At 43.0% G+C, this 26,885-nt stretch overlaps 4 protein-coding genes, 2 long non-coding RNA genes and 1 other non-coding gene across 9 annotated transcripts in view; 4 read left to right on the forward strand and 3 right to left on the reverse strand.

Annotated features, from left to right (window-relative positions):
* Nucleotides 1–5,782, forward strand: part of LOC135633438 (SWI/SNF complex subunit SWI3D-like) — a 6,936-nt gene extending 1,154 nt beyond the window's left edge. Inside the window, exons 2-8 of one of the 2 annotated variants that reach the window (XM_065142887.1) lie at nucleotides 1–242; nucleotides 1,512–2,153; nucleotides 2,247–2,413; nucleotides 2,496–3,070; nucleotides 4,377–4,576; nucleotides 4,749–5,050; nucleotides 5,260–5,782. The exon at nucleotides 1–242 is cut by the window's left edge and continues 279 nt beyond it. In XM_065142887.1, coding sequence (XP_064998959.1) covers nucleotides 1–242; nucleotides 1,512–2,153; nucleotides 2,247–2,413; nucleotides 2,496–3,070; nucleotides 4,377–4,576; nucleotides 4,749–5,018 — 2,096 coding nt within the window. In that variant the 3' untranslated portion in view covers nucleotides 5,019–5,050; nucleotides 5,260–5,782. Of the gene's footprint in view, nucleotides 243–1,511; nucleotides 2,154–2,246; nucleotides 2,414–2,495; nucleotides 3,071–3,435; nucleotides 3,485–4,376; nucleotides 4,577–4,748; nucleotides 5,051–5,259 lie in introns of those variants that run through there. The other variant, XM_065142888.1, reaches the window with a different exon arrangement.
* Nucleotides 5,783–10,851: 5,069 nt separating this feature from the next.
* On the forward strand, nucleotides 10,852–15,125 carry LOC103979817 (sulfite exporter TauE/SafE family protein 3). The gene is made up of 13 exons (XM_009396032.3): nucleotides 10,852–11,222; nucleotides 11,329–11,488; nucleotides 11,683–11,883; nucleotides 12,418–12,482; nucleotides 12,572–12,611; nucleotides 12,789–12,880; nucleotides 12,976–13,062; nucleotides 13,187–13,237; nucleotides 13,784–13,859; nucleotides 13,937–14,082; nucleotides 14,524–14,617; nucleotides 14,688–14,828; nucleotides 14,900–15,125. Exons 1-13 carry the CDS (start codon nucleotides 10,992–10,994, stop codon nucleotides 14,983–14,985), a joined length of 1,470 nt encoding a protein of 489 aa, XP_009394307.2. The 5' UTR covers nucleotides 10,852–10,991; the 3' UTR covers nucleotides 14,986–15,125.
* A 287-nt stretch (nucleotides 15,126–15,412) lies between these two features.
* Nucleotides 15,413–17,160, reverse strand: LOC135633439 (glucan endo-1,3-beta-glucosidase 7-like). 2 transcript variants are annotated; one of them, XM_065142890.1, is made up of 3 exons: nucleotides 17,040–17,160; nucleotides 16,869–16,943; nucleotides 15,413–16,798 (listed from the first exon to the last, which is right to left on the reverse strand). In XM_065142890.1, the coding sequence occupies exons 2-3, from the start codon at nucleotides 16,927–16,929 to the stop codon at nucleotides 15,624–15,626; spliced, it is 1,236 nt and encodes a 411-aa protein (XP_064998962.1). In that variant the 5' UTR covers nucleotides 16,930–16,943; nucleotides 17,040–17,160; the 3' UTR covers nucleotides 15,413–15,623. The 2 variants fall into 2 exon arrangements, with proteins under 2 accessions (XP_064998962.1, XP_064998961.1); XM_065142889.1 differs by lacking the exon at nucleotides 17,040–17,160 and having other exon boundaries at nucleotides 16,869–17,026.
* TRNAE-UUC (transfer RNA glutamic acid (anticodon UUC)) lies at nucleotides 15,457–15,530 on the reverse strand. Its single transcript has one exon. It is a non-coding gene; the product is annotated as a tRNA-Glu (tRNA).
* A 339-nt stretch (nucleotides 17,161–17,499) lies between the features above and the next one.
* Nucleotides 17,500–18,580, reverse strand: LOC135633440 (uncharacterized). The gene is made up of 2 exons (XR_010495007.1): nucleotides 18,191–18,580; nucleotides 17,500–18,094 (listed from the first exon to the last, which is right to left on the reverse strand). It is a non-coding gene; the product is annotated as an uncharacterized LOC135633440 (long non-coding RNA).
* Nucleotides 18,581–19,336: 756 nt separating this feature from the next.
* On the forward strand, nucleotides 19,337–21,659 carry LOC103979814 (SCARECROW-LIKE protein 7). Its single transcript, XM_018823483.2, has one exon. It carries the CDS (start codon nucleotides 19,595–19,597, stop codon nucleotides 21,494–21,496), a length of 1,902 nt encoding a protein of 633 aa, XP_018679028.2. The 5' UTR covers nucleotides 19,337–19,594; the 3' UTR covers nucleotides 21,497–21,659.
* A 1,465-nt stretch (nucleotides 21,660–23,124) lies between these two features.
* Nucleotides 23,125–24,768, forward strand: LOC135633419 (uncharacterized). Its single transcript, XR_010495003.1, has 2 exons — nucleotides 23,125–23,557; nucleotides 23,695–24,768. It is a non-coding gene; the product is annotated as an uncharacterized LOC135633419 (long non-coding RNA).
* Nucleotides 24,769–26,885: the final 2,117 nt, after the last annotated feature.

Genomic DNA, 26,885 nt, shown 5'->3' on the forward strand with positions numbered 1-26,885 from the left:
AATCTGATGCTGATGACACAGTTAAAACATCATCTTTGGTCGATAAGTTGTACCAATTTGAAACAATTCAGTCCTTTCTCAGAATTAAAGAAGAGCCCTTGGTACCTGCTGCACCACCTTGCTTGCTACCAGAGTCTGCCCTAACTGATGATTTGGTTAGGCCAGTTGGTCCTTCTGTTGAGTACCATTGCAACTCTTGCTCAGCTGATTGCTCTAGAAAGCGTTACCATTGCCAAAAGCAGGTTAGTTGGTCCTTCCACACCGATGACTTGTATTAAGTATTTATATTACTTTAACAGTGTTTGATGATGAAGTCTTCTCTTGATGTGTCAAAATGCAGGGCCATGCATTGTATAATATTTATATTACTCTCTCAATTTCTTGATTGATGGTAATACACTCACAGTCTTATAACACACCAAAGTGTACCTAGTCATTTTTATCTTGTCCAAACCTTGAATTTGTTCTAATGAAACTCAAAATCATGATGTAGCATCTTATATAGTTGCAATAATTTCTGCCTTTTTTCCGTGTTACCCCTGATTATATATATATATATATATATATATATATATATATTGCACAAAGCATCTTATGTAGTTGCAATGCAAAACAGCATTTATTTATTAAAACTTAAAGGAGATGTGTTGTTTCTTCTAATTTCTTTTCTCCCTCCTTTCGTAGCCCTAAAGAATTCATAAATTCAGTTTTTCCTGCTGCAACATGTAATTCTTGCTGTCTCTTTAAGTTTCATCCATATTTGCTCGGCTTTCCTAGCGATAAATATGTATTTAATCCTCGTGCAAGTATTTCTAGTGAGTGATGTGACTTATATGGGGATGTTTCTTTGTACATGAGAATGTTGTTCTATGATCTTATATACATAAACTAACAAAAATCATTTGTATTTACAAATGTACCACCTTCGAATCTTTTATGGTTTCTAAATTGGTTGAGCAATTGTTAATGTATCTCATTTAACACAGTTGTCAAATTGTATATTAACTCGAACAATTAACAAAGATCTTGGCTCATCAATTTTCTGCCAGACTTTGTTATAAACCAGTCTTAGCGCCATGGTCCAGTTGCTAATTTGTGACATACGTGACCAAGGTTCAAGGCATAGATTGTGGGGGCAAGACTGTGTGTATTAGCCTGCCCAGATCTCAGATTGGCATGTTACTCGGGCATCAGCCTCAATTTTTAGTCTTGGTTACATACTGAGAAGGCCTGTTGCAGCCTATTGAATGTGACCACATTCTGAGAAGGAGGCATTACTTGCTCATCAAAGGTCTTCCTTATGTTTAGAACATTTTTGCCTGCAATAAAAGTTGAACATGAGTGACCGAGTTGCTACTCTTAAACTATCTTGCCTTTTAGAGGCACAGGAACTTTTATGAGATCCAAGTCTTAGTTTTTCTTTTCCTATTGGCTTTATCCTGTCTGGTATTCTACAAAATAGTTGCATCAGTATATCTATAGGACACATGATGATTTTTTTTCAATCACAGGCAGATTTTGATTTGTGCACTGATTGCTACAACGAGGGGAAGTTTGGATCAGGCATGTTACCAGCTGATTTTATCCTTATGGAATCTGCAGAGATTCCTGGTTTAAGTGGTGGGAGTTGGACAGATCAGGAAACTCTGCTTCTACTAGAAGCCTTGGAACTTTTTGGGGAGAACTGGAATGAGATTGCTGAACATGTTGCAACAAAAACCAAAGCCCAATGCATCTTACATTTTCTTCAAATGCCGATTGAGGATTCTTTCTTAGAAGGCGATGATGATGATAATGACGATAACCTGGATAGCAAGAATCAGACTTCATCAAATAAAGAATCAACAGCCACAAATACTTCTAAATTGATGGAATCTGACAAGAAAGAAGTAAAGGAGGATGAGGAACGCTCTCCTGCAGATGCTCTTGAGGCTGAAACAAAAAAATTTGAAAGTTCTGAAAATATAGATGAACGTATAACTTCCAAAACAGATCCTTTGGTTAATAAGAGTACGGATGACGAACATATTTTCCAAGAAAATGGGGCCAGTTTTGCTATCGATGCACTGAAGGCTGCATTTCAGGCTGTTGGATACTTTCCTGAACAAGGATTGGGTTCATTTGCAGAAGCAGGAAATCCAGTCATGGCACTTGTGAGTTCAAGTGCATTTTTTTCTGTGGAATATAATATAACCTCTTTATTAGTGCTTTTGGACGTTGACCCGTAAATAGTGTTCCCTTTGCAGGCAGCATTCTTATCAGGTGTTGTAGAATCTGATTCTCTTATCACCTCATGCCGCAGTTCCCTGAAAGCCATATCAGAGGATTCACCTGGCATCCAGCTTGCTACCAGGCATTGTTTTGTTCTTGAAGATCCACCAACTGATAGTAAGGATCCATCTCTCTGTGTGAGGTATTCAGCTTGACTCATATTTGATCAAAGATTGATTTAACATGGTAATGGCTGACTGGTTGATTTGTGAAACAAAATGCAGTCCTGATATTGAAACAAGCAATGCGGGTATTCATAAGGATGAAAGCAAAATGTCAATTTTAGATACCACCGACAAATCAGAGGAGCAGAACAATATTGCTGCCTCTACGGAGAATGATGGGAACTCATCCAGTTTGTTGCAAGATTCTTCACCAAAAGAAACTGATGTGGAAGAAGTAAATGATGCGACTCCAAAGAAGGCAGTGCTCGCTACTGTTCAGGAATCTGTTGATCAGTCTTTGTCTGGGGACCAGTGTATGGCTAGTAACGCGAAGGGTGTAACTGGTGCTTCTTTGCCTGTAGAACCTATGCCCAACGTTATGAAAGAAACTGAAGATTTAGCTTTTCAAGGTGAAGTTACAAAGAGTAAGAAGGCAAAGGAAGTTAGTTGTCCCAACTCAGTGGATCAGAAATCAAATAGTATGAGAAGTTCAGATGATCTAGCTTCAACAGACAGGGTCCAACAGCATGCAGATTCTACAAAGGCTGTAGATAAGATACGTACTTCAGTTATCTCAGAAGAACAAGTGCGCGTGCAAACAGGTGGTTCAACTGTTGAAACTAAAGACAAAGCAGGTAAGAAATAGAAAATTTTCTTAAGAACCTGTGGAATCACAGTTTTCATTTGTTGGTATCTACTAATCCTTTCCCTACTTAATACTCTGGACTTATCTAGTTTTCATCTTAGATATATTTAATGTAAGTTGCCTGGTGAGATTTTCTCAGTATTGATATTGAACTATCTTCACATACCATGTCTGTATTCTCATGCGTGATCAATAAAGTTTATGCCTTTTATTCTCGAGTGATGATACTGATTCCTCTGTTACATTAGGTTGCATTTTGCAACTATCTTTTTCATGCCTTTTATACAGTAACAATAGTATACTGTTATCATTTGGAATTTGCATCTAACAAGAGATTCACCATTCACCGTGTAGGTGGCTCTATTGCTGGTGACTATAGGTCCATCTGACCTGATGTGGAAAATACCTATCTGCAATTTTAGCAGTGTCACTCCAATATGTGATGCTTGTAATACCGGTTCGTTCATTGCACACCAGCCGGTATTAACCTAATACTGGCCTAATCAAGTACCTGTATTGAAACCTATAGCTTAATATTGTTAGTTACGTGTATATATACCTTTTTTTTAGTCTTTTCTTATTTTATTCAATAATAGTTGGTATCTACTAATTTAGAAGAGAATTAAGATTAGTGATTTAAGATTTTTTTTTCTTAAGTTCATTTGTTACAGTATGATGCTAAATTGCTCTTGCAAACTCAAATAAAAAATGTAGGTGTCATATTTATCTAATAAAAGGTCGACATTTAAGAAAAAAAACAATCTTATTGATATTTATTAGTAGAGAAGCAGCCGTGAAGTATCCCAAATCTCCTAAAACATCTGATCTTATTGATATTTATTATTCATTTGGATTCTTTAAAAAGTTATCTGATACGTATCGACAAAGTGTATCGTATGCGCATTGGTTTCTGACACATCGGATACTAGTGGGGCAAGCAATTTGAAGTATTCTTGTACCGTAGTGTGGCTAAATAACTAGTTTGCTCTGTAAATAATTGCTGACAAACTATTTACCAACATCAACGCGTGGCTAGTTTGTACTTTATAAGTGTCATTGGATCTAGGAAAAGAATTCTGCAGATTTTCCAATACCACTAGTCGGATGCTTTTGAAACAACCTCCGGTGGATCTTCTTCTTATCAATAGTTGGTTCTAGAAATCTGATACCTTTTGGTCGTGGTCTCTCTTTCTTGTCTGCTAGAAATGATTAAAAGTTGTTGCTTAGCTGCATGGTTTAATCGGCTCAGTTAACCTCTGATTTAATGAGATGGTAATTTTCCATGTATCTTGCAGTTGAGGGTGAGAGAAAAGATTCATGCAACAATGATGAGAAAATTTTCAACCCAACTGCAGTTGATGATGATCTTAAGATAGATAGGTTGAAACGTGCTGCAGTTACTGCACTCTCAGCTGCTGCTGTGAAGGCTAAGCTTCTTGCCAAGCTGGAAGAAGATGAAATTCGGAAACTCGTTTCTTTGATTATTGAAAAGCAGGTGATCAAGAGAACAACAATCAATACAACCTCTTCTTTAGAGTCTAGTTCTGTATCAACTGAATAATCAACACTAGTATGGAAAAGCATCTAACATATGATACCGCTTATGCATTTTCATTTTAACGCGAGTTACTATGACATTGCTGTGTTTGACCTTGGCTATCCTGCAGTTGCATAAGTTGGAGGTGAAGTTGGCATTTCTCACCGACATAGAAAGTGTCGTCTTCAGGATGAGAGAACAAACAGAGAAAGCAAGACACAGACTTATGCTTGAGCGTTCACAGATAATTGCAGCTAGACTTGGTGCAGCACCCGCTTCCCTACACAGAGGCAACCCATCTTCCTTACCAATAAACAGATTAGCCATGGGATACGGCGCAACTGGTCTAAAGCCACTTAACATGGCATCGCGGAATCCACCACCTGTAAGGAGGCCATGAAGATGGGAATCTAGTTGCTTTTGTACTCTCTGGTATGTTGATCATTTTTTAAAATTCATTTGTATTTTTGGGGTAGAAATCATTTGAGAAGCATAACACCGGTACTTTTTTTTTCTTTGCTATTCCAATTGCATTACAAATTCCTCATCACGTCTAGTAGTTCTTTTCCTGCATTCCCATCATGTTAAACAGTTTACCTTCTAGTTTTGGCATATTCTCTAATTAGTCTTAGAAATTTTAGGTCTTGGCAACATTGTTGTAGAATTGTTGGATCATTGCAGCGGTTGGACCAAGCTGGTTTTCTGAACATGATTCATTTTCTTCTCGGAGGAGAACTGCTTTGTTTCTGATTTCATATCAACCAGGTTTATCTATTAATGTTGTATTTATATCTGTAATCTGTCTGACCTTTACTAAGGTAAGACCTTAAGAGGAATGATTGCTGCTATAACCATGATAGCCACAATATTCTGACTGCTGCTCCCCTCCACTGAAGTGGATACTGAAAACATATACAGGTGTGATGCAAAATGAGAGAGTCAAACTGAAGAAAGGATCACAAGTATGTCTTCTCTTGAACGAATGTTTTCATGCATTTATTTGACTTCAGTCACTGTTCTCTCTGTGTTTCTCTCCACAAGAAGCTAAAGGCAGAGAAGTGCAACAGATAAGTACCTTTAGTAGTTCTTTGTAGGTTGGTTTTGTTGAAGAAAGGCTTCTGATCAATTTGATTTAGGATGATTTATGTTGTGGTGTTTGATGCATGTGAAGTGCAGATCATACGAGCCAGAGTTGCGTGTTTCATATGGAATGCTGTGTTCTTTGCAAAAAGAAGATAATTCCTGCTGAACTATGTGAATTAGATGTTCGTATGTTCAACATTGGCAGAAATATTTGTGTATAAAATAAAATAGAGATAGACTAAACGGATATGCATTTCTGAGGATAGTTGGATTATATAAATTATATAACTTAAACTTTTAAACCGAATTGATGTAAAACTCTTTTTACCTTTTTTTTCATGTGTTCATTAATAAAATTGATGACATTATGATAAATAGACTTATGTTATATATATAATTTTAACATTTTAATTGGTGGTGATGGATAGTTGTGTTGCTAAGGTCACATATGGTTGTGGAGGAGAGTGGCGTTAAGAGATAAGAGCTGTTTTGCATCTTCGTCGATGGTAATATAGTTGTCGAGTGGTGAAAGAATCGTCGATGTAAATGTCGAGCGGTATCACTTAGCAACTACGTTGATGCCGACGTAGTTGCCAAGCAGTGTCACTCTACATCTACATTGGCGTTGACATAGTTGTTGAGTGGTGTCACTCTATATCTATAGCGATATTGATGTAAATATCAAGCGATCCTTTTATCAATTGGCAACTGCGCCAATGTCGACCTAGATACAGAGTGGCGTTTACTTTTTGTCATCGTTCTTCTCATCCACAACGGTCACTCGTGGCTCCTAATGGTGTCGTCGTCTATCATCAGCGACATCGTCCGTCATCATTAACTAAAATATTAAAAATATCTTTTTATCCTTTGTTTTTATGTTTCTGTTGATAAAATTGATAACGTTAGGATAAATGAGCTTAGATGTTTCACTTTATAGATAAATAGACAAATTGATAGCGTCGTCTGTCATCCATAATAGGATGACTGTTGTGGATGAAGAGAGTGACGTCGAGAGATAAGAGTTGCTTTGCACCTGCGTCGACACTAATGTAGTTGTTGAGCGGTGAAAGAATTGTCGATGTAAATGTCGAGCGACACCACTTAGCAGCTACGTTGATGCCGACGTAGTTGCCAAGCAATGTCGCTCTATATCTACGTCGACATTGACGTAGTTACCAAGTTGTGTTACTCTACATCTACGTCACCATTGAGACAGTTGCCAAGCGATGTCGCTCTACATCTATAGCAGCATTGATGTAGATGTCAGTTGGTCCTTGTACCGATCGACAATTGAGTCAACGTCGATTTTTGATGTAGATGCCGCTCTCCTCATCCAAAGCTGTGATCACCGAGGTTCCTAATAGCGTTGTTGGCTGTCATCACCGAGGTCGTCCGTTACCATGAACTAGGATGTTAAAATTATATTTTTATTTTCGTGTTTCTATTGATAAAATCGATAGCGTCAGGGTAAATTAGCTTAGATGTTTTACTTTTTGTAATTATTAAGATATCAATTTTATTTTCTAAAATCTACGAATCAAAATATTATAAATAACTAATTATAGAGGATAGAGGATAGATAATACATGATTAGCTCAAAACGTGCTTATCAAAGTCAACCTCAGAAGTATTATTGACCGAGGCTGTGTGCATCACAAGTGATTGCTGATGTTGCGAATGTAAGATTGCATTGCTGTCATGACACGACGGACAGCCACCATAGCCGAATTAATGACCCAAACAGTGAAAACATGTACTCGAATTGGAAAGTTAGGTGATTCAGCGTTTCTGACGACTGCGCTGCCTCGTCGGCCATCAATATCGATTAGCATCACCGCCAACATCACCGACCCAATAATTGCGGCTAGCGATCTAAGCACAGCCTCACCTCCGTCGGCGGAACGCATCAGACCCATTGAGGGGGTGATAGTCGATCGTCACGGAAGGATGATGTGCGTATAAAAGTGGCATGATGAGGACTTAAGAGTGTTTAAGGAATCATGTCAGGAACTTCTTTCGATCTTGATCTTTGTGCAAGTCGATTACAGAACCAAAGTTTGAATCCGCATCGGAACAAGTATTTTACCTGTATCTCTTTGGTCACATATACGCACCAGCTTGAACCGAGTTAGATTGATCCATACATCATTAATATCTATACAAAATTTTTATTATCAGGTTAATCATTTCAATTAATATAATTTAGTATCTAATTAAAAACTATAATATCATACCAAAGATATCTATCATGATCAAAAAAATATTCTTTCCAATATAGGTTCGATAATATCGTCAACGATGCGACGAGAGAGCATCCTTTCAAACTAGAATTAGCCATACGAGGAATATTCCAAAAATGATAGGTAGGAAAACGTTATGTTCGGACCTTGGACATGATGATCAATGTCAATTACTATTTGCTAAAATTACTTTACACTTGTCTATTAGTGTTGGAGGAATCATGTCGAAAACTTCACTCGACTTTGATCTTTGTGAAAGTCAACCATAGAACCAAAGTCTGAATCTACGTCAAATCTTGAACAAGTATTTTACTTATATCTCTTTGGTCACGTAAGACTTCTTACGGGTACTAGCTTGAACCGAGTTAGGTTGATCCATACATCATTAATATCCATACAAAAATTTTAATATCATAGCAGGCAATCATTTCAATTAATATAATTTAGTGTCTAATTAAAAACTATAATATCATACCAAAGATATCTATCATGATCAAAAAAATATTTATTCCAATGGAGGTTCGATAATATCATCAACGATGCAATGAGAGAGTATCCTTTCAAACTAGAATTAGCAATAAGAGAAATATTCCGAAAATGATATATAGGAAAAACTTTATGTTCGGACCTTGGACATGATAATCAATGTCAATTACTATTTGCTAAAATGACTCTACACCTATCTATTATTGACTCGAGTGAGTGTTGAAGGAATCACGTCGAAAACTCCACTCGACTTTGATCTTTGTGCAAGTCAACCACGTAACCAAAGTTTGAATCCACGTCAATTTTAAACAAGCATTTTACTTATATCTCTTTGGTCACAAAAGACTTCTTACACGCACCAGCTTGAACCAAGTTAGATTGATCCATACATCACTAATATCTAAACAAAATTTTTATTATCATAGAAGGTAATTATTTTAATTAATATATTTTAGTGCCTAATTAAAAACTATAATATCATACCGAAGATATCTATCATGATAAAAAAAATATTCATTCCAATAGAGGTTCGATAATATCATCAACGATGCGGTGAGAGAGTATCCAGCAATACGAGAAATATTCCAAAAATGAATAGATAGGAAAATGTTATGTTCGGATCAATGTCAATTACTATTTGCTAAAATTACTCTACACTTGTACTCGAGTGTTGGAGGAATTATATCGAAAACTCCACTCGACTTTGATCTTTGTGCAAATCAACCACATAACCAAAGTCCGAATCCACATCAAATCTTAAACAAGCATTTTACTTATATCTCTTTGGTCACAAAAGACTTCTCACGCGCACCAGCTTGAATCGAGTTAGATTGATCCATACATCACTAATATCTAAACAAAATTTTTATTATCATAACATGTAATCATTTAATTAATATAATTTAGTGTCTAATTAAAAACTATAATATCATACCGAAGATATCTATCATGATAAAAAAAATATTCATTCCAATAGAGGTTCGATAATATGGTCAATGATGCAATGAGAGAGCATCCTTTCAAACTAGCAATACGAGAAATATTCCAAAAATAATAGGTAGGAAAACATTATATTCATACCGTAGAATACTTTATCGATTAACTCATTATAAAAGATTGATCTTGGACACGATGATCGATTTCAATTACTATTTGCTAAAATTACTCTACACCTATCTATTACTCACTCAAGTGCCGAAGAATCACGTCGACAACTTCACTCGACTTTGATCTTTATGCAAGTTAATGATAGAACCAAAATCTGAATCCACATCAGATTTTGAACAAGTATTTTACTTGCATCTCTTTAGTCATATAAAACTTCTTACGAATCGAGTTAGATTGGTCCATACATCACTGACATACATACAACATTTTTATTATCATAACAAGAAATCATTTCAATTAATATAATTAGTCTCTAATTATTTTTTTAAAAAAAATACTATATATATATATATTAAAATAAACTTAATATATGATTATCCCGAATGAAAACACATTGTCATGCTATCTATCTTTGTCGGCGATCTCATTCTATTGGACCCACACCGACCTCAATAATTGGCGATGCATTGACGGTGGAATTGGATGAACGGATGAAACGAATGAAACCCATCGTTTGGATAGTCCATTAAGAATAAGCCATGGCTTTGGAGTGGTTAGTGAGCACATCAATCAAGTGAAGATAACGTGTCGACATGATATATGTCCGATGAGAGTAATGCGTCAATAGTTATCCACATATTATCATCCCTATCTATATATTATTATTTGAGAATCTAAATTAATATCACATTTGATCTTTTCGGAGAATTTACGTCATTAAATTTAATTCCACCTAAATTGTTGGGATTAGTGGTCTAACAACACCCACCCACACATAAGAACAAGTGTCATTAAAGTAATCATTTCATCATATATAGGATCTCAAATAATAATCAAAGCTCCATTTTTGATGAGATAAGATGAGATGAGATGGAACTCATCACACAATCTCATCTACAATAATTGATGAGTATGATTGGGCTTCCGAACCCTGTCATCGTGCTTATCCTCTTCCACGCATTCGTATCTCTTTCACATCGAACATATTAGTCATGTTTTATGAGTTAAACATAAGTCATGTTTAACTCATATTAATTAATTGAAACCATAACAATAATAATACACTAATAATATTAGTCATTTTTTTGGTAATTTTTTATTTTTGTTATACGTCATATTAAATTTTATAAAAATATTTTGTGAAAATATAATACATTTTTAATATTTAATTAATCTATTTCGAAAATCCAAAAATATTTATTAAAGACCTACAATTATTGTGCATCCCACGTGGCCATAAGAAGTCGCTTCCATTCCATCCCACGCGGCGGCCACGAGGGTGTCCCGCAACAGGTAATTTCCACTCGACAGGAAGGCCGTAACGCCATTATAATACACATGCGAGCATTTCATCATACGTTTGAGGCGCACCGAAGAGTCGTCCCGAACCATCTCACCTTTGACTCGCGACGAGTCGGGATAGCGTTCCCTTCTTCCATTACCGACGCAGAGGCGCCATGGCTCCAAGCCCGGAGCGCAGGCGGTGGCTGGCCGTGGTTCTCCTCCTCTGCTCCGGCTTCGTCTTCGGAAGTCGGTCGGCCTTAGCGGAAAGGCCTCTTAGGTCCTCCCTAGTTCAGGCAGCAAGCGGCGGCAGCTTCCGCGAGAGAGACGTGGAAGATGACACGCTTCCCCTTCGCAATCTTGCCCGTTCTCTCTTCGGCAATGGATCCCGCGCTCATAATTGGCCAGTACGACACCTTTCCCCCCCTTTTGCCCCCACGGAATCTTCTTCTCTTCTGCTCCGTCTTCTCGTAGCCGTGCAATAGAATTTGCTGTTGGGATTGGAACTCACAGGATCTGGAGCTCGGGTGGAGGGTTGTGCTCGGATCCGCGATTGCGTTTGTGGGGTCTGCTCTCGGCAGCATTGGCGGTGTGGGTGGGGGTGGCATCTTTGTGCCCATGCTCGTTTTGATCATCGGGTTCGACTTGAAGACTTCTGCGGCCATCTCCAAGTGTAAGCGAAAGCAGAAATTTTGGTGTTCCTGTTCTCCTTTCAGCCATTCACACTTGCACTTTTTGTTTCCGGTACTAATTAATGTTGAGCTAAAAAGCACCAAATTGTCTTTAGGCAGCTGTTTCCACTAAGAATTGGTTGATCGGATTCGTTGCCACAGACAATGCAATGATGTCTTCTCACATCTTTTGTAGGCATGATCATGGGGGCTGCAGGATCTGCGGTTTACTACAATCTAAGGTTTCGACATCCTACATTAGACTTGCCGATCATGGATTATGACCTTGCACTGTTATTCCAACCCATGCTCATGTTGGGCATTAGCATTGGGGTTGCCTTCAATGTCATCTTTGCAGAATGGATGATCACCGCCATCCTCGTCATCCTATTCCTAGGTAAAATCGACTCTGCTAGCTTATTTCATTCCCATAGTCACTGAATTCGACTCGAGGGTATTTCTGCTTGTAGATAATTGTTCTTGTTTTGCATGTATGGTTAAATGATTTTTTTTTGCCTTTCCCAATTTATCAAGTGTCAGGAAATAAGCACCTACGCATTCTAAATTCTTATGTCTTTCTTGCCTGAAATTTGCTTAGCTGCTGAGCGGTCTCACGTACTTTGGTACCTTCTAATCTGAATCTTATTTTATTGAAAATAATTCCTTAGAAGTGCATTCACAAAGATTGCAGCCACAACCAAATTCTCGCTACCTTATGTTTCCAGGCATTTAACATCTCGTAAGGGAAAACCAAAAGTTTCTTCATCTTACCTTAGTTTCGGTCACGAGAAGTTGCTTCCTAACACAAATGCATCAACTTTATAAGTCCTCTTAAACTCCATAAAGCTTATTTTCTGCTCAACATAAATCTCGTGAAACAATGGCTTTCAGCTCCAACATATACTAACTAAAAATGGTTTGCTACTCGGAGGTACATCAACCAAGGCATTCCTAAAGGGTCTAGAGACCTGGAAAAAGGAAACTGTGCTTCTGAAGGTAATTGTCCCATGATTACCTTTTTACTTCTGAAATTTTTGATAGTATGCACCTTCATTGAGATAGCTACTGGAAATCCTTTACTTTAGGATGCAGCAAGGCATTTGGACTCATCAACGAACCTGAATGGTGAGTAGGATGCACTTTCAAAATGCCAGATTCAATTTGAGGAATATATGCCTCGTTTTGACACCAAAGGCATAACTGGCTCCAAGAACCTTGGGGAACCAGTTATACGATAAGTCATGTGCACTCAGTGCAATGCTCAATACAAGTGAATCGATCAGATTTCCTTTGCACTGTCAGATGGACCAGAACTGGAATATGCGCCGCTCCCAGAGGGACCCCTCGCAAATGAACAGCCCAAGTCTTCAGCAAGTGGGGCAGTTTTAACCATTGTATGTAATAGATTAAGTAATCAAGATTCCTTTTCTATAGCATCAGCATTAGTGAAGCCATCATTGTCATCTTAAATGTCTGAACTTCCTTACAGGTACCTATCAAGGAAAATATATACGTGAAAGAACTTATGTTGCTTTTGATTGTTTGGGTTGGATTTCTTGTCATCCAAATAATTAAGGTGAGAGCTTTGGAATACATACATCTCTACTTTTAAAATTGCTCCCCTATACTGGCATGCCTTATTTTTTCTTCCCTCCTCGCTCTTTTTGACTAATCATGAGCTTCTTTGTATTTCTATACAGACTCATGCTGTAATATGCTCTCCAGAATATTGGATATTCAATTTCATGCAGGTAAAGCACTCCACCTAATGTATGCTAGTTTCAATGAGTGCTAGTCAGCGTTTCATATCTGAAGTAAAGCTAGAATCACTTGCTTCCTTTCGTTGGTAGACACACATAAACTTCATGTTATAGTTTCCATCAAAGAACTTCATGATTGATGAAGTCAACCAATGCATTGTTGGTCATGTCATGCAATTATTCTGACAAGTTGCAAGAATGAGAAGAAAGGTTTTGATGTTATTGCTGCATTTTCACACTGAAAAAAAAAAATCCATAACGAAAAAAGAACCTAATGCCACATCTGAAATATAAGCCACTGGAAACTGGTGTAGGCTTTACTGGAGCCTATGACAATTAGTCCTTTTCTTAAATGTCTTCAGATGTTTGTATTTCTTCTCAATTTCCAACTAACATGTAAGTTGTAGAATGCTGAGAGCTTCAAGCTAAAACATTCTCTCGGAGTTCAACAACATAATTTTACCATAGCAATATCTTCTACCGCTTTGAAAGATTCATCTACTTAAGGTGCTGAGGCTGAAATTTTGTTTCGTGAAGGTGCCAATTGCTGCTGCCTTAACACTTTATGAAGCTATCTGTCTTTACAGAGGGAAGAGGACAATTGCCTCTACTGGTAAGCTGGACATTAACTTGAGAAACTTTATGAAGCTGTCTGTATTTACAGAGGGAAGAGGACAATTGCCTCTACAGGTAAGCAGGAAATGAACTGGAGACCGCACCAGCTTGTCTTCTACTGTTGCTGTGGAGTTATAGCTGGGGTAGTTGGAGGTCTTCTTGGGCTCGGAGGAGGATTCATTTTAGGACCCTTATTTATTGAACTGGGGGTTCCTCCACAGGTTTTGCTCCTTCCCCTAAGCTATGTAGGGTTGATGACAAGTTTCACATGTTTCATTACATAGTTAGTGAAGTACATCTCGATAATGTCATGAGACATAATTAGGGGAACATTTATTGGCCAACAGTTTACCTGCGCCTATAAGAGAAAACATGATATGAGTATATGACATTAAGTATATAGCTCCACAAATGTTTGAAAGAGCGAATGAATTTGAACAATTTCCGATGATAATATTCTTCATATTAGTTGATGTAGTGACTTGATCTTGGAGAATCTTATCTATCAGTCTGCGTCATCGAGGATCTCAATTTCTTAAAGATGTCACTGAATCTGAAATCTTTTCTGACTTTAAACCAATTTCTATAAGAAAAATACAAGAATTTATTCTCCTGCAGTAGGTTACAGGCTCGTCTTCTGCTAATACCATGCTCCTGTGCAGGTTGCCAGCGCAACATCAAACTTTGTGATGGCATTTTCTTCTTCCATATCCGTCGTACAGTACTACCTACTCGATCGCTTTCCTGTTCCATACTGTAAGTAGTAACAATCACGGCACCTCTATTTATTCATCGGCGAACAATCTAACCGACCGTGATGCTGCAGCTGCATACCTGTTGTGTGTTGCAACACTTGCTGCCGTCGCCGGTCAGCACATGGTGAGGAAGATGATCATTCTGATAGGCCGAGCATCACTAATCATCTTCATTCTGGCATTGACCATCCTTGTCAGTGCGATCGGCATAGGTAATGACGGTGGAATTAATTATATCATAGCGAGGTTTATGAAACAATATGGTAACATATTCCCACCGCAGGTGGACTTGGCATGGAAGATGTAGTGGGGAAGCTTGCGAGGAAAGAGCATATGGGTTTCGAAAACCTGTGTCTCCAATCTTCTTAGCTACATCTGATGGTATCTTCTATGCATGTTGACTTGTGAGTTCCTCAGTCAACTTTGGTGCTTGTAAATTTGGTCAATGGCAACTGAAGCCTAGCTGTTTGATTGTGATTATTCTTCCATATAAATCCTTTGATATCTTATGCTGGATGAATCAAATGTGGTATTCTGAAGGAGAGAAAACAGGTTTGGTTGTCATCTGTGTTCCAACTAATTACACCTCTTTCTTAACAGGTTAAGCTTTTGGAAATTGTGATCACTCAATCATATCTTATCTGTCCTTTTTTCAGTATTTAATTAAGAAGATATGATCACACATTCATATACTTAAGATTCATGAATCAGTGAATCAAAACTTAAATGTAATCTGACTTTTATTGCATGAAAAAGAAAGAAAACACTTTTCTTTCCCACTCGAATAACACTTCTCTTATTTAGGTAAATTTATTTGCCACAAAGCAAAAACAACAACGATTCCATTGCCGGGATTTGAACCCGGGTCGCCTGGGTGAAAGCCAGGTATCCTAACCGGACTAGACGACAATGGAATGTGTTGAATGAAGCTTAAATATATCTTATTTATATTGAAGACTGCTAACAAACTCCCTTCTTATTGTTCCTCCCGTTGTTGATGGTTCGCACTAAAGCAGCAGTGTCAGCGCCACGGACAAGAAGAAGAGGCGGTCCGCCCCGACGGCTGCACGCGATCCGACGGCGTCGGGGCTGTGGCACTGCTCCTCGGGCTGGGTTGGGCCGCCGTCTGCACTCGTATGCGGTGTCGCCCCCGGTACGCACCTCCCCGTCGTCGCTGCAGGCGGCGACGGACTCGTGTAGGAGCTCGATGCGGACTTGACGAGGCCGGGGTCGTAGTTCATGGTCTGGTCGGCTCGGTAGAGGCCGAAGAAGCGCTCGGAGGCGGGGCCGGGCTTGAGGTCCTCGTCGTAGAGCGCGAAGATGTAGGTGTCCACGGACCGCCCGGGCATGAGTGGCGTCCCCACCAGGGACCGCAGGTGGGCCACCAGGTTCCCGGTGAATGCCCTGGCGTTTTCCACCGTCGTCCCCACCTCGTCCGGGTCCCCCCGGTAGGGCCACCCCGTCTCCGCCACCACGATCTCCACCCCCGGGAACCCCAGCCCGTCGAGCGCCGACCGCACCGCGTCCACCTGCGCGTCGAACATGTTGGTGTACATGAGCTTCGACCCGGCGTCGAACCGGCCCGGGTTGGGCTGGAAGAGACAGAAAGCCAGCGTCTCCGGCCGCGGGTCGCTGCGGTAGGCGAAGAAGGGGTAGGGGTTGATCATGAAGGGCGACCCGGTATCGCGCAGGAACCCGAGGATCCCGGTGAGGTCGGCGGAGAGTTCCGGACGGAAGGCGCCCGAGGACGGGGGCTCCGAATGGGCGAGCACCGTCATGGTGTGGACGGTGGAGACCTTGACGCCGGAGGCGGCGACCGCGGAGCCGAGGTTCCGCATGGCGGGGAGGAGCTGGGACGCGAGGGCGGCGTCGCCGGAGTCGAGTGCCTCATTGCCGACGGCGACGAGGGAGATGGAGGTGGCGGGGACGTAAGGGAGGACATTAGCGGCGGCCCAGCTGGCAGCGGCGGATGGGTCGGAGGCGAGGGAGGGGATGTCGGCATTGGGGACACCGAGGACGAGGGAGATGTTGGTGCCGGATAGGGATCGGATGATGGCAGGGTCGGCGCCGTAGAGGCGGAGCTTGGAGATGGTGGTCGATTGCAGGAGGCTTGCGGTGGCAGATGGCGGCGGGAGGTTGTCCGCCACCTGCCCATAGTTGACCCCGATGAAGGACTGCGACCCTGCAAAGACTTTAGTTAGTAAAGTACCACCATCTTATTTCGTGAAAGCATTAACCGGCGCTGCACTTACTTGCGGAGAAGAAGTCGAGGAAGAGCACAAGTACGAGGAGGAGACGACGCCACTTCTCCATCCCGAGGTGGAAACCTAGAAAGAAGAAGGGGAAGAAGGAAGAGATCAGATCGCTTTGCAGGCACTGGAAAAGAAAGAATGCGTGCTCATGCGGGAAGGTTGCGAAATTACTATGAATTAAAAATTTGCATGTAATGGAGAAGGCCTTTCGATGTTCAAATCAGTGGCGTCGGAAGATTCCAAAGGTACGATGAACTCAAGTTGCTGCTTTACGGAGGTATTCTTATAATTAGTTTAGGTAATCGTCGAAGCCAAGTAGAGAGTTCATCTGCATACGATCACGTAGAATCATCGATCAATGACATATGCGTCGAACCCTCGTACAAAGTTAGGTTATCGGAGGTTTATGTCGATAACGTTGGCACGCTGATGTACGACGGAAGAGTAGTTTGTCCGATGTATTGAGTTGATAAGGTTTGACGTAAGTATCGAATTGTCGTTTTAGAATTCATGTAATAATGGGTTTGATTGGGTCGATACGATAATTTAAAATCAAATATTTTATTGAATCATAAAATAAACTGAGTCAACTATTAATGATAATATCGACCATCGAACATCCTCAACAATTAAAAGAGCGTTCCATAGTATTATTGGGCATGCAATGCAAACTTGAACTGTAATGATAGCATTATCTAATCATCACCGACGCTCATCCCATCAAACCTCCTTTTTAGTGATGTTATGATTCACAACAGCAGCCATTAACGCTACTTGCAAGCCCTCCTTTTCTCACCTGTAATAATAACTATGGCTCCCTCCGCTCACTACTAACTCGGAGTCTGAGGCTTGAGGAGGCCGGTGGGTGTTGCTTTCACTTGTTCTCTTCCACTCTCTTCTTCTCCACAGCTTCGGATTCGTGACCGTGTGGCTATCAATCATGCATGCTGTCGAAAGGACTAGCAATGATCCAACTCATGATCATAACAACGATAATAACATGATGAGCAAAGAACCGTCGCAAGTCCGTAAACAGTGGTGGAGATGTCTGTAAGTTCATTTGTTGCTTTGGATGCTGATCACACGATCCAATTCATGCAGCCAAGCCGGTGAGCATTATTATCGCATGCCTCTCACGGAACATCGATCGAACACTTGCCGTGCTTCTTTAATCTGCCCGAATGCGTGATTGACTTCCGTCCACACTCCCTTCTCTTCTTCCTGGTCTGCAAATAATTGAAGAGAGAGTGAGAAGGCGTGCTTGCTTTGGTTTGGGAGGGAAAGCGACACCATTAGCTGAAGCGAAAGCTTGCGACAAGTACCGCGCTTGTCAACTTCGTGGTAGCTAAGCGACGACAACTTCCCGCGGTATTAGACCGCCACTCCACTATGCGTTTGTCTTCCAGCAACGCCATCAATCGCTCAGGTTTGCCGAGTCGACTCGGTTGCCTTCCGTGCCAAGTTTGCCCTCAACCGTCGCTTTCGTTGGGCCATGTCGGTCGGAGGCGGAGCGCAGATAAGGCTGCGCGTGCATCAGCTTTCGTGCGACGCCACGAGCCAACGGTGGGATTTGATTCTCGCAATGCGAACGCGGTCCCGCTGCTCGGTCTGCTGGCTTTGGCGTCTCTTTTTGACCGCGACTCGGAGGGGACGGAGGCGCGGGCCATTAATTGGGACGCATATATTTGCACCGTTGGGAGCGAAGACGAGGATTCGTGGGTGGAGTCGTGACGACGGTGAATGAATGGGTGGAGGAAGAAAATGGGGGGAAAAATAATCATTAATCGAAACCTCAGAAAAGAATGCCGTCGCGGGGCCCGCCCACCAAAGTATCCGACGGCTTTCACCTGTGGCAGTGACGTCATCGTTGTAGACCGTGGGGTTTTTTGGTTGTGGGCGGTGGGGGGAGCCGTTCCCACACGAGGCACGGAGCTGCGGCGGCAGCAGCAGCGCGGGCCCCGCGGCTGGGTTGATGTGGTGTGTGCATTGGAGCACCCACCCGCAGTTTTCAGTTTCCTAGTCACTGACATTAGCTGACGTGGATGATTTCGTTTGGTGATAGTTGGAGTTGTCTGTCTGGTCGAGTTCAAGGCGTCCGTAGGGTCCCGCCTCGTAAGAGGTAAAGCCCACGTGGCAGATCGAATCGAGTGGTGTCGCGTCACTGGGACCGTGGGGGAGCACGGCGAGAAGGCGACACGTCATGCATGGCGCAAGTAACCATGCACCTGCCCCCATCTCCCGAAATGGTGGACCACGCCCACTGCAGCCGTGGGAGGGTTTTGGTCAAGCAGGAAACAGGGTTCTCACCCACACTTTTCGTGCCACGTTAGGACTCAGCGACTTCCAAACCTCGGCATGGTGGGCCAGCGTGGGCCCCGCCTCTGCCGGCCCTGGGCCTTAACTTTCGCCCCCCTCCCGTTCTCTTCCCTCTCGCCTTCCATCGCCCTCGGTCAGTCACCCAAGGAAAACCACCCTTTTTATAAAGGCCACCGGTCCAACAACGCTCAAAACCTTCACTTCTCCCTCGCTGCTGCGCACACCACTCCCTGTCGACTCAGAATAGCCTGACATCAAAACTCCTCCACCTCTACATTTCTATCCGTCTTGGACTCTTCGGTGGTAGCTCTCCTGGCTCCAGAGAAAGCATCTACCCACCGAAGAGTCCAGAGCTCGCACATCGGAGGGGGTAGTATCGGTTGCTTGACGTGGGGGAGTCGAAGAGGATCATGGCGTATATGTGCGCGGACAGCGGGAATCTAATGGCCATCGCGCAGCAGGTCATCCAGCAGAAGCAGCAGCAACAGCAGCGCCAGCAGCAGCAGCAGCAGCAGCAACAGCAGCAGCTGGTGGCTGCCTCCGTCAATCCCTTCTCCACGAACCCCCCACCGTGGGGCTCCTCGCACCAGCCCCAGCAGCATATGACCGACCACTTCCCCTTCGTCATCCCCGACCCGGCTACCACCTTCGCCGATCCCTTCGCCCCCGATCCCGTCGCCGGCTTCGCCGCGCCCCCTGGTGGCGGCCACCTCGACCATGGCCCCTTCCGCCTTTCCGACTTCGGCTCCTCCGCCTCTGCTGTGGCCGCCGAGTTCGACTCCGACGAGTGGATGGAGAGCCTCATCGGTGATTCCCCCGCCGAGAGCTCTGACCTCATGGGTGACCCTTGGCAGGGCGCAGCCGGCGGTTCAGGAGCCCTCTTCGCCGACGCCTTCCCCTCCTGCTCCACCGATTTCAGCCCACCTTCTCCCCCCGCATCCGCGTCGGACCTCAACCACGTCCTCTTCTCCGAGCACTGCGAGATCGCTCCTCTTGCACCGGTCCAGCACCTTCACCAGACCGCCGCCGTTGTTGCCCTAAATCGGCCTGGACCGACGGCCCACGCCCCGTCCTTCGATCCGCCGGAACTAAACAAGAACTCCGGCGGAGCCGCCGTAGTGCGAGATCAGGCGCCGGAGAGCAGCGTCTCGTCGCAGCCTCTCTTGGAATCCCTTCTCGACTGCGCGCGGATCGCCGATTCCGACCCCGATCTCGCCGCCAAATCCCTGATCCATGTCAGAGAGTCCGCTTCGGAGTCGGGCGATCCGACGGAACGCGTCGCCTTTTACTTCGCCGAAGCTCTCTACCGTCGCCTCCATGGAGCTCAGAGGAAGCACCACTCATATCCCTCCACCGCGGCAGCCCCGCCGTCGTGCTCCTCCTCCTCCTTCGATTCGTCGCCGGAGGACTTCACCCTCTGCTACAAGGCCCTCAACGATGCGTGCCCCTACTCCAAGTTCGCCCACCTCACCGCGAACCAGGCGATCCTCGAGGCCACCGAATCGGCGGCGCGGATCCACATTGTAGACTTCGGGATCATGCAGGGAGTCCAGTGGGCGGCACTCCTCCAGGCCCTCGCAACCCGCCCCAGCGGGAAGCCCTCCAGGGTCCGGATCTCCGGCATCCCGGCGCCAGCGCTGGGAGCCGCGGCCGCCGCGTCTCTCGCCGCCACAGGAAACCGCCTCCGCGACTTCGCTGCCCTCCTCGACCTGGACTTCGAGTTCGATCCTATCCTCACCCCCATCTCGGAGCTCTCCGCGTCCACCTTCCGGGTCGACCCGGAGGAGACGTTGGCGGTCAACTTCATGCTCCAGCTCTGCCACCTCCTCGGCGACTCGCCCGAGCCGGTGGAGCGCGTCCTCCGGGTGGCCAAGTCGCTCGGCCCCCGCGTGGTGACGCTGGGCGAGTACGAGGCGAGCCTCAACCGGGCGGCCTTCCTGGAGCGCTTCCGCACGGCGCTGGCCTACTACGCGGCCGTGTTCGACTCGCTCGACCCGGCGATGCAGCGCGACTCGGCCGAGCGGGCCCGGGTGGAGCGGCTCCTGTTCGGGCGTCGGATCCTGGGCGTGGTGGGTCCGGGCGACGAGCAAATCCGACGGGAGAGGATGGAGGCCAACGCGGAATGGAGGGCCGTGATGGAGCAGTGCGGCTTCGAAACCGTGCCGCTCAGCAACTACGCGGTGAGCCAAGCGAAGCTTCTACTCTGGAATTACAACTACAGCTCCAAATACACCCTCTCGGATTCCGCCCCGGTCTTCCTCTCGCTAGCTTGGGGTGACCGCCCCCTCCTCACGGTTTCCTCGTGGCGGTAATCATCAACCAAAACTCTGACCTCTTTCGATTAGGAATCTATTTGCCTCCTTCCCTCCACTGTTTTAGTCGAATGTGTGGGTGTTTGTTTCGTCATACGACTGTTAATGGGACTAATTTGTTTGGTTGGTGCCGTACTAATATGTAAAGATTAGGATTGGAACACTTGAGTGACTCGATTGAATTGCCTGTAATTTGAGCTGATCAAAGAGGAGGGTATCTGTGGAGTTGCTGATGTGATATTACATAAGATGAGCAGGAAAAAGACTGCGCCGATCTATTCAAAAGCAGTAGGAACTGCGTTGCTTTTAGTACATGGGTTGTTCGAAAGGTGGGGAGAGGAGGATTGAAGGGGATAAGAATATGAGCCCATGATCCAAACCTTGCTTTTACAGTGGATGACCAGAGCTGCATGATTCATCTTTATCTGTCGAATACAGAAGAAAGGTACAATGCAAATATGCCTATTCTGTTCATATCGTTTGGCCCTCTCATTCTTGCTTGGTCTAAAACATGTCACTCCAAATACGCAAATGGCACCCTTTTTTTTATGGTGTATTTTGCAAGGGGCGATCGGAAACTAGAACAAGTGAAGAAGATGAGGAGCCACTGTAGCGCATGTACTATATCCCTCGAAGGTGTGCAGCCGGAGCCAGCAGCTTCTTTCGATTGAATGGGGCCTGAGTTGGATCATTTTGGGGGCAAGACTGTTCAACCATTGGTCATACTCTCATATCCAGACGGCTTTTCTCGACACGGGAGGGGGGGGGGGGGTGCGTGGTCATACTTGTGTTCCATGGAGCTACAGGACCAGAGAGTGGCTGCCAAAACCATCGTCTCTGTACGGCTAGAGGGCGAACAGGCAGTCACCCACGCACAGGGAACTGATCCAAGCGGCAGAGGGCATGTGGGCTGTCCCATAACGCATCCTGCTCAGCCCCCGCAAACAGTCGATCAAATCTGTCGTCCAACTGTGGACCTGCGTCGGCCCTGCCTCCTCCAACGAGTTAAAGCAAAAGAGGAAGAGGGGAAGGAGATGGTGTTTGGCAGACGGAAAGGAAAGAATGGGTGGGTGGGACAGAGGGAAAGGAGGAGGAGGAGGAGGGCAAGCGGACGACCACAGCACCGCCATAACTGTTGGTATCAGGGATCGCAGGCCCGCCTCAGAACAAAAGGGGTGGGTGTGCCTCCCGCTGCCGGCGCCGGGCGTGCTGCTGCGCCATTCCGCACCCAGCGGGCCACCGTGCTGTCCGCCCGGGCTGCTTGTGCCAGTAATGGGGCCTGCCATTTTTGGCTCACTGTTTGCAGTATTTACGTCTTTGGCTCCGACTAAAAGAGAATGCTGGCTGTTTATTTCTTTCATTATTACGTCTTTGGCTCACTGTTTATTTTTTAATAAATTAAAAATTGATAAATTTATGGAAAAAATCTATATTTTATATATTTTGGCAGGGAATTCATTGTACTGTAAAAATATTATTTTATCTTTTTACACCGTTGGACTTATCTTTCATCTTGCCCTCTCCCATGCTTCCGTCATCACTGCCTCACCTCCCCTCCCCAGCCCTCTACCGCCCGATAACCCAACCCTGCGGATTCAATGTATAACTTAGAAGATTGTTCACTGAATCGCGCCAAACCGAACCGTTCGATTTCAACATTCCACTGAGATGACGTTGTTGATTGGTGCATTCAAGTGTCCCACGAATGGTCTTACAGTCAATCCTACGAATCAGTGGGCGTAAGCAATGATGTCATCACGGGATAAGGACGAGCGAACGATTGGGTAAGCGGATGCGTCGGTGCGCATAGCTGGCACGACCAATAATTCCATGCCACGCGGTTGCATGGCTGCCGTTGTTGACGCACCGTTTCGATCCATCCGTCCGTCTCGTCTCCCCCCTCAATAAATGCCCTCCTCTTGGATTCATCAAACCCTAGGGTTCATCCGCAGCCGCTTCTTCTCGTTAGATGGCGGTCGTCGGGGAATCATCGGATCCCGCTAAACATGGTTATCAGGATCAGTCGACTCGTTGTCGATCTGTATCTTGTTGTGGAACCCGGTAAGTTTGGTTCCGTTCTTCTTCTATTTTCGTTTAAAAGTGTGTTTCGTCTGTTTATTGCTAATTTATGGAGTGGACATGTTGAATGTGTCTTCTGTCGGAACCTAATGAGTTTGTAGATGGATTTATGGATGTAGAGCATGTGTATCTCATCTCGTCGCTACAGGATTTCGGACGTAGGACGGATCCTTGGATGATTACCCAGGCATAGCCATGGAGTTCATGGATCAAACTTTGTTTAGCGGTATTATATCAAATCGCGTTGCAGATCTGGTTGTTCGTCTCGCTATTTCTCGCTATGCGAAGAAGATCTGGTTGTTCGCCTGTTGCTGAGTTGATCTCATTATGTCTCTTAGTTTAAGTATTTGGAACTAGAGATATGGTTATCGGGTTCTTTCCCAACATGTGGGCGAGGAATGGTGGGTATCTCCATGGAGGGTAAGGTAATTTACGGATCATGTTTGGTGATGCATCTAGGGTTTGTCGACACGACCTTTGCCATGTTGGGTGCGCTCGCATGGCAGGTCATAGACACAATAAAAATCATTTTTTTGTGTGTTTGGGGATCGCATGGGGTGACTTTTAGACCCTGGGTTCCCCTATGTGTTGTTGTTTTCTTGTTTGTGTTGTTCCTTGCTACCACAGTCCATCTGCACTATCCCCATGTGAATGTTCTATCTGCAATCATGACATACCACGAGTTCTACATCTCAATAGGCGATTTCACCTCTGTAAATCTGAGTCCATCAGAGAATAATGATCTTCGAGCAACGAATTTTATAGATCAATCATCTATTTCGTCCCAGCTATACTGAGTCCTTCAGAAAGGAAAGTCTGCAAATCCCCAGGAATCAAATTACCATGTTAGGCCAAGATGCACGCCGCAGTTATGTATAACGATTTCCAAGGTACTGATTCCACATATTGTTCATGTTGTCGCCTTACAAGTTGTATAAAAAAACTGCTGTTTTGATTTATGTGATGCTACATATTTAGAACATGGCCCTTCGCTTTATGATTCTAGTTCTCTTTTCGTTACTTGTTAATTTTTTCGAACATGTTCCTTGTTGTATAGTGGGTCTCTATTGTGGATGTATGCTCTTAGGACTTTTACTGTAGTTGAGATCTCATGTAGCTTTATTTGGTTGTCATGTCTTCACTTCCACATGTATGCTTTCCAAGTTACTTAGTGCGATGGTGTATTTTGTTGCTGTGGTTGTGCATTACGTCAGTTCTTGCTTCTAGAGAAGGGTGACCTAGTTTTTATTGAAGGCTGCGTCTCTATTTGGCAAGAGCTCTTCTTTGATGTCGTATGTATGTTCAAGTAATCAATGCTGACGAGATCTGTCTTGTATGTTTTCTCTTCAAATTTTCTCGAAGAAACATCATATACGTTCATTAGTCATTAGATATGTTTTAAACCCTGGTTTGTATTATTATTTCAAAATTAACTTTCATATGTTCAATCATCTGTTGCTAAAGTTAGTTTGGCTTTTTGCTTGAATTCAATTCAATTTCGTCTATTCTTGACGTGATCATTATTCCGTTTTTATAGTTAGTCGTGATGTTAACTGTTCTTGTTGTTGAATTTTAGTCCAATAATGCTTCCTAATAACATCCTTCAAATTAGATTCGTTATGGTAATTTATTTGTGATAACCCATGTCAATTATAATTTTGCATGTTGATTTACGTATTACTATGTTGTCATGTGTGGCACTTATCTTTATGACCGAAGAATTGCTCGAGCAATTCTTATCGACGTGGTTTGTGGGCAAAGATAGTTGTGGTATCGCTAAGATGGATGTGTTAAAGTGCTTTATAGAACTGTACCAATTACTAGATTATTTATTGGTTCGTTCTCCATTGCTATTTTGAACTGTCAAATATTTTTAACCTTTAATGTCAGCTTAAATGGGATCTTAAGCTCAATACTGGTTGAGCGCTCGGTCATTTGTATTTAAAATGGCGTGAGAAAGGGGTGGTTCGAATCCACCAAGATCCGTTCTCGTATGCTCTACGTTTTCAAAGCCGTCTTCATAGTGTTTTGTGATACCTTTCGACGGATGAATGCACAGCCGGCCATATTAATTCTGTTGTGGCTTTTCTTGCCGTCTCCACTTTGTTTCACTGACGTCGGCCTCCCTCTATAATGTTACTGTCACTTTACTTTATTCTATTACTCGATATGATCGACATGTCCCCCTGTAAGACCAAATTTTGTAGTCCAGGAAATAGTCCTTTAAATTATAAACCCTGTAGCTATTTCAGAGTTCATTGTCGGCTTCTAAATAAGTTAATGTATTTATTTATATTGTAAAATCAAGATATTCACTTTCTTGCCCCGCTGCCGGGTTCTGTTCTGCCCCTTGTGACAGCTTCTACTTTGATTGCCATTGCGTTCTCTTGTTTGAGTATCTTTATTTGTCATCTGTCCTTGTAGTTTTTTTCCGCAGCTTGGTCACTTTCGCTGATCCCCTGTTTTCTCCTTAAAAGTGCTCCTTTTATTAACATAATTGAGTATACGGTTCTATGTTTAACCTCGTCATAAAAAAGTTATGTTGTGTAAACTCAAATTATGAGAATATTGGAAATTAAGTCCACCTAAGACTCTTTTAAATTATTTTATTTTAGTAACATACGTTACGGAGTATTTTTGGTATTATTTACAGCTCAGATAAGCGTGATGTAACGCACGACGCTAGTTTTACGTAAAACTTATATGATAATTCTTTTTTTTTGTTTTTTATTTCATTTTGTACGATGTGGTAGATTATCAGTTGGTTTGTTCCTAGCGGTGTTGGTAGATTAGTTGTACATAAATTATTGTAAATTTATTTGATTATTTAAATTTAAAAATATAAAAAATTAATTAATAATTTAAATATTTTTAGGATAATCTGGATTGTACATAAATCACTATATGTGGCACTACACTAAATATATATTTTCATGAGTTTTGTTAAATATATATTTATTATACTAAATGTGTATTAATTTATATCTGTTTTGTAAAAATTATATTAAGGCTATATTTAATTATAATTTATAATATTATCTTAAGTAATTTTATTGATTGGTTATTTTAAGTGTCGCTCGTTATGTTAATGCATACGCATATAGCTGTCATTATGGTGCAAAATCAAAAACTTTAATGTTAATTTTCCCAAGCCTCGTCGGAATTTGTTTAACCAAATATGATTTCTTGTTCTCAAATGCATTATTCATCTCGATCGGTCTCTTTTTATGTTTGTTGATAAAATTGTGTAAATTATATTAGTTTTATATTTATTTTTGCACTTTTATGTTAAGCAAGTGCTTAAGAGAAG

Source organism: Musa acuminata, chromosome BXJ3-3 (genome assembly GCF_036884655.1).
Source record: "Musa acuminata AAA Group cultivar baxijiao chromosome BXJ3-3, Cavendish_Baxijiao_AAA, whole genome shotgun sequence".
Lineage (NCBI taxonomy): Eukaryota > Viridiplantae > Streptophyta > Magnoliopsida > Zingiberales > Musaceae > Musa > Musa acuminata.

Coding starts and splice junctions, on each gene's coding strand:
- LOC103979817 (XM_009396032.3), top strand. CDS start 10,992: ATGGCTCCAAGCCCGGAGCGCAGGCGGTGGCTGGCCGTGGTTCTCCTC. Junction 11,223..11,328: donor CCCGCGCTCATAATTGGCCA/GTACGACACCTT, acceptor TGGAACTCACAG/GATCTGGAGCTCGGGTGGAG. Junction 12,483..12,571: donor AGGAAACTGTGCTTCTGAAG/GTAATTGTCCCA, acceptor CCTTTACTTTAG/GATGCAGCAAGGCATTTGGA.
- LOC103979814 (XM_018823483.2), top strand. CDS start 19,595: ATGGCGTATATGTGCGCGGACAGCGGGAATCTAATGGCCATCGCGCAG.
- LOC135633439 (XM_065142890.1), bottom strand. CDS start 16,929: ATGGAGAAGTGGCGTCGTCTCCTCCTCGTACTTGTGCTCTTCCTCGAC. Junction 16,799..16,868: donor CCTCGACTTCTTCTCCGCAA/GTAAGTGCAGCG, acceptor AAGTCTTTGCAG/GGTCGCAGTCCTTCATCGGG.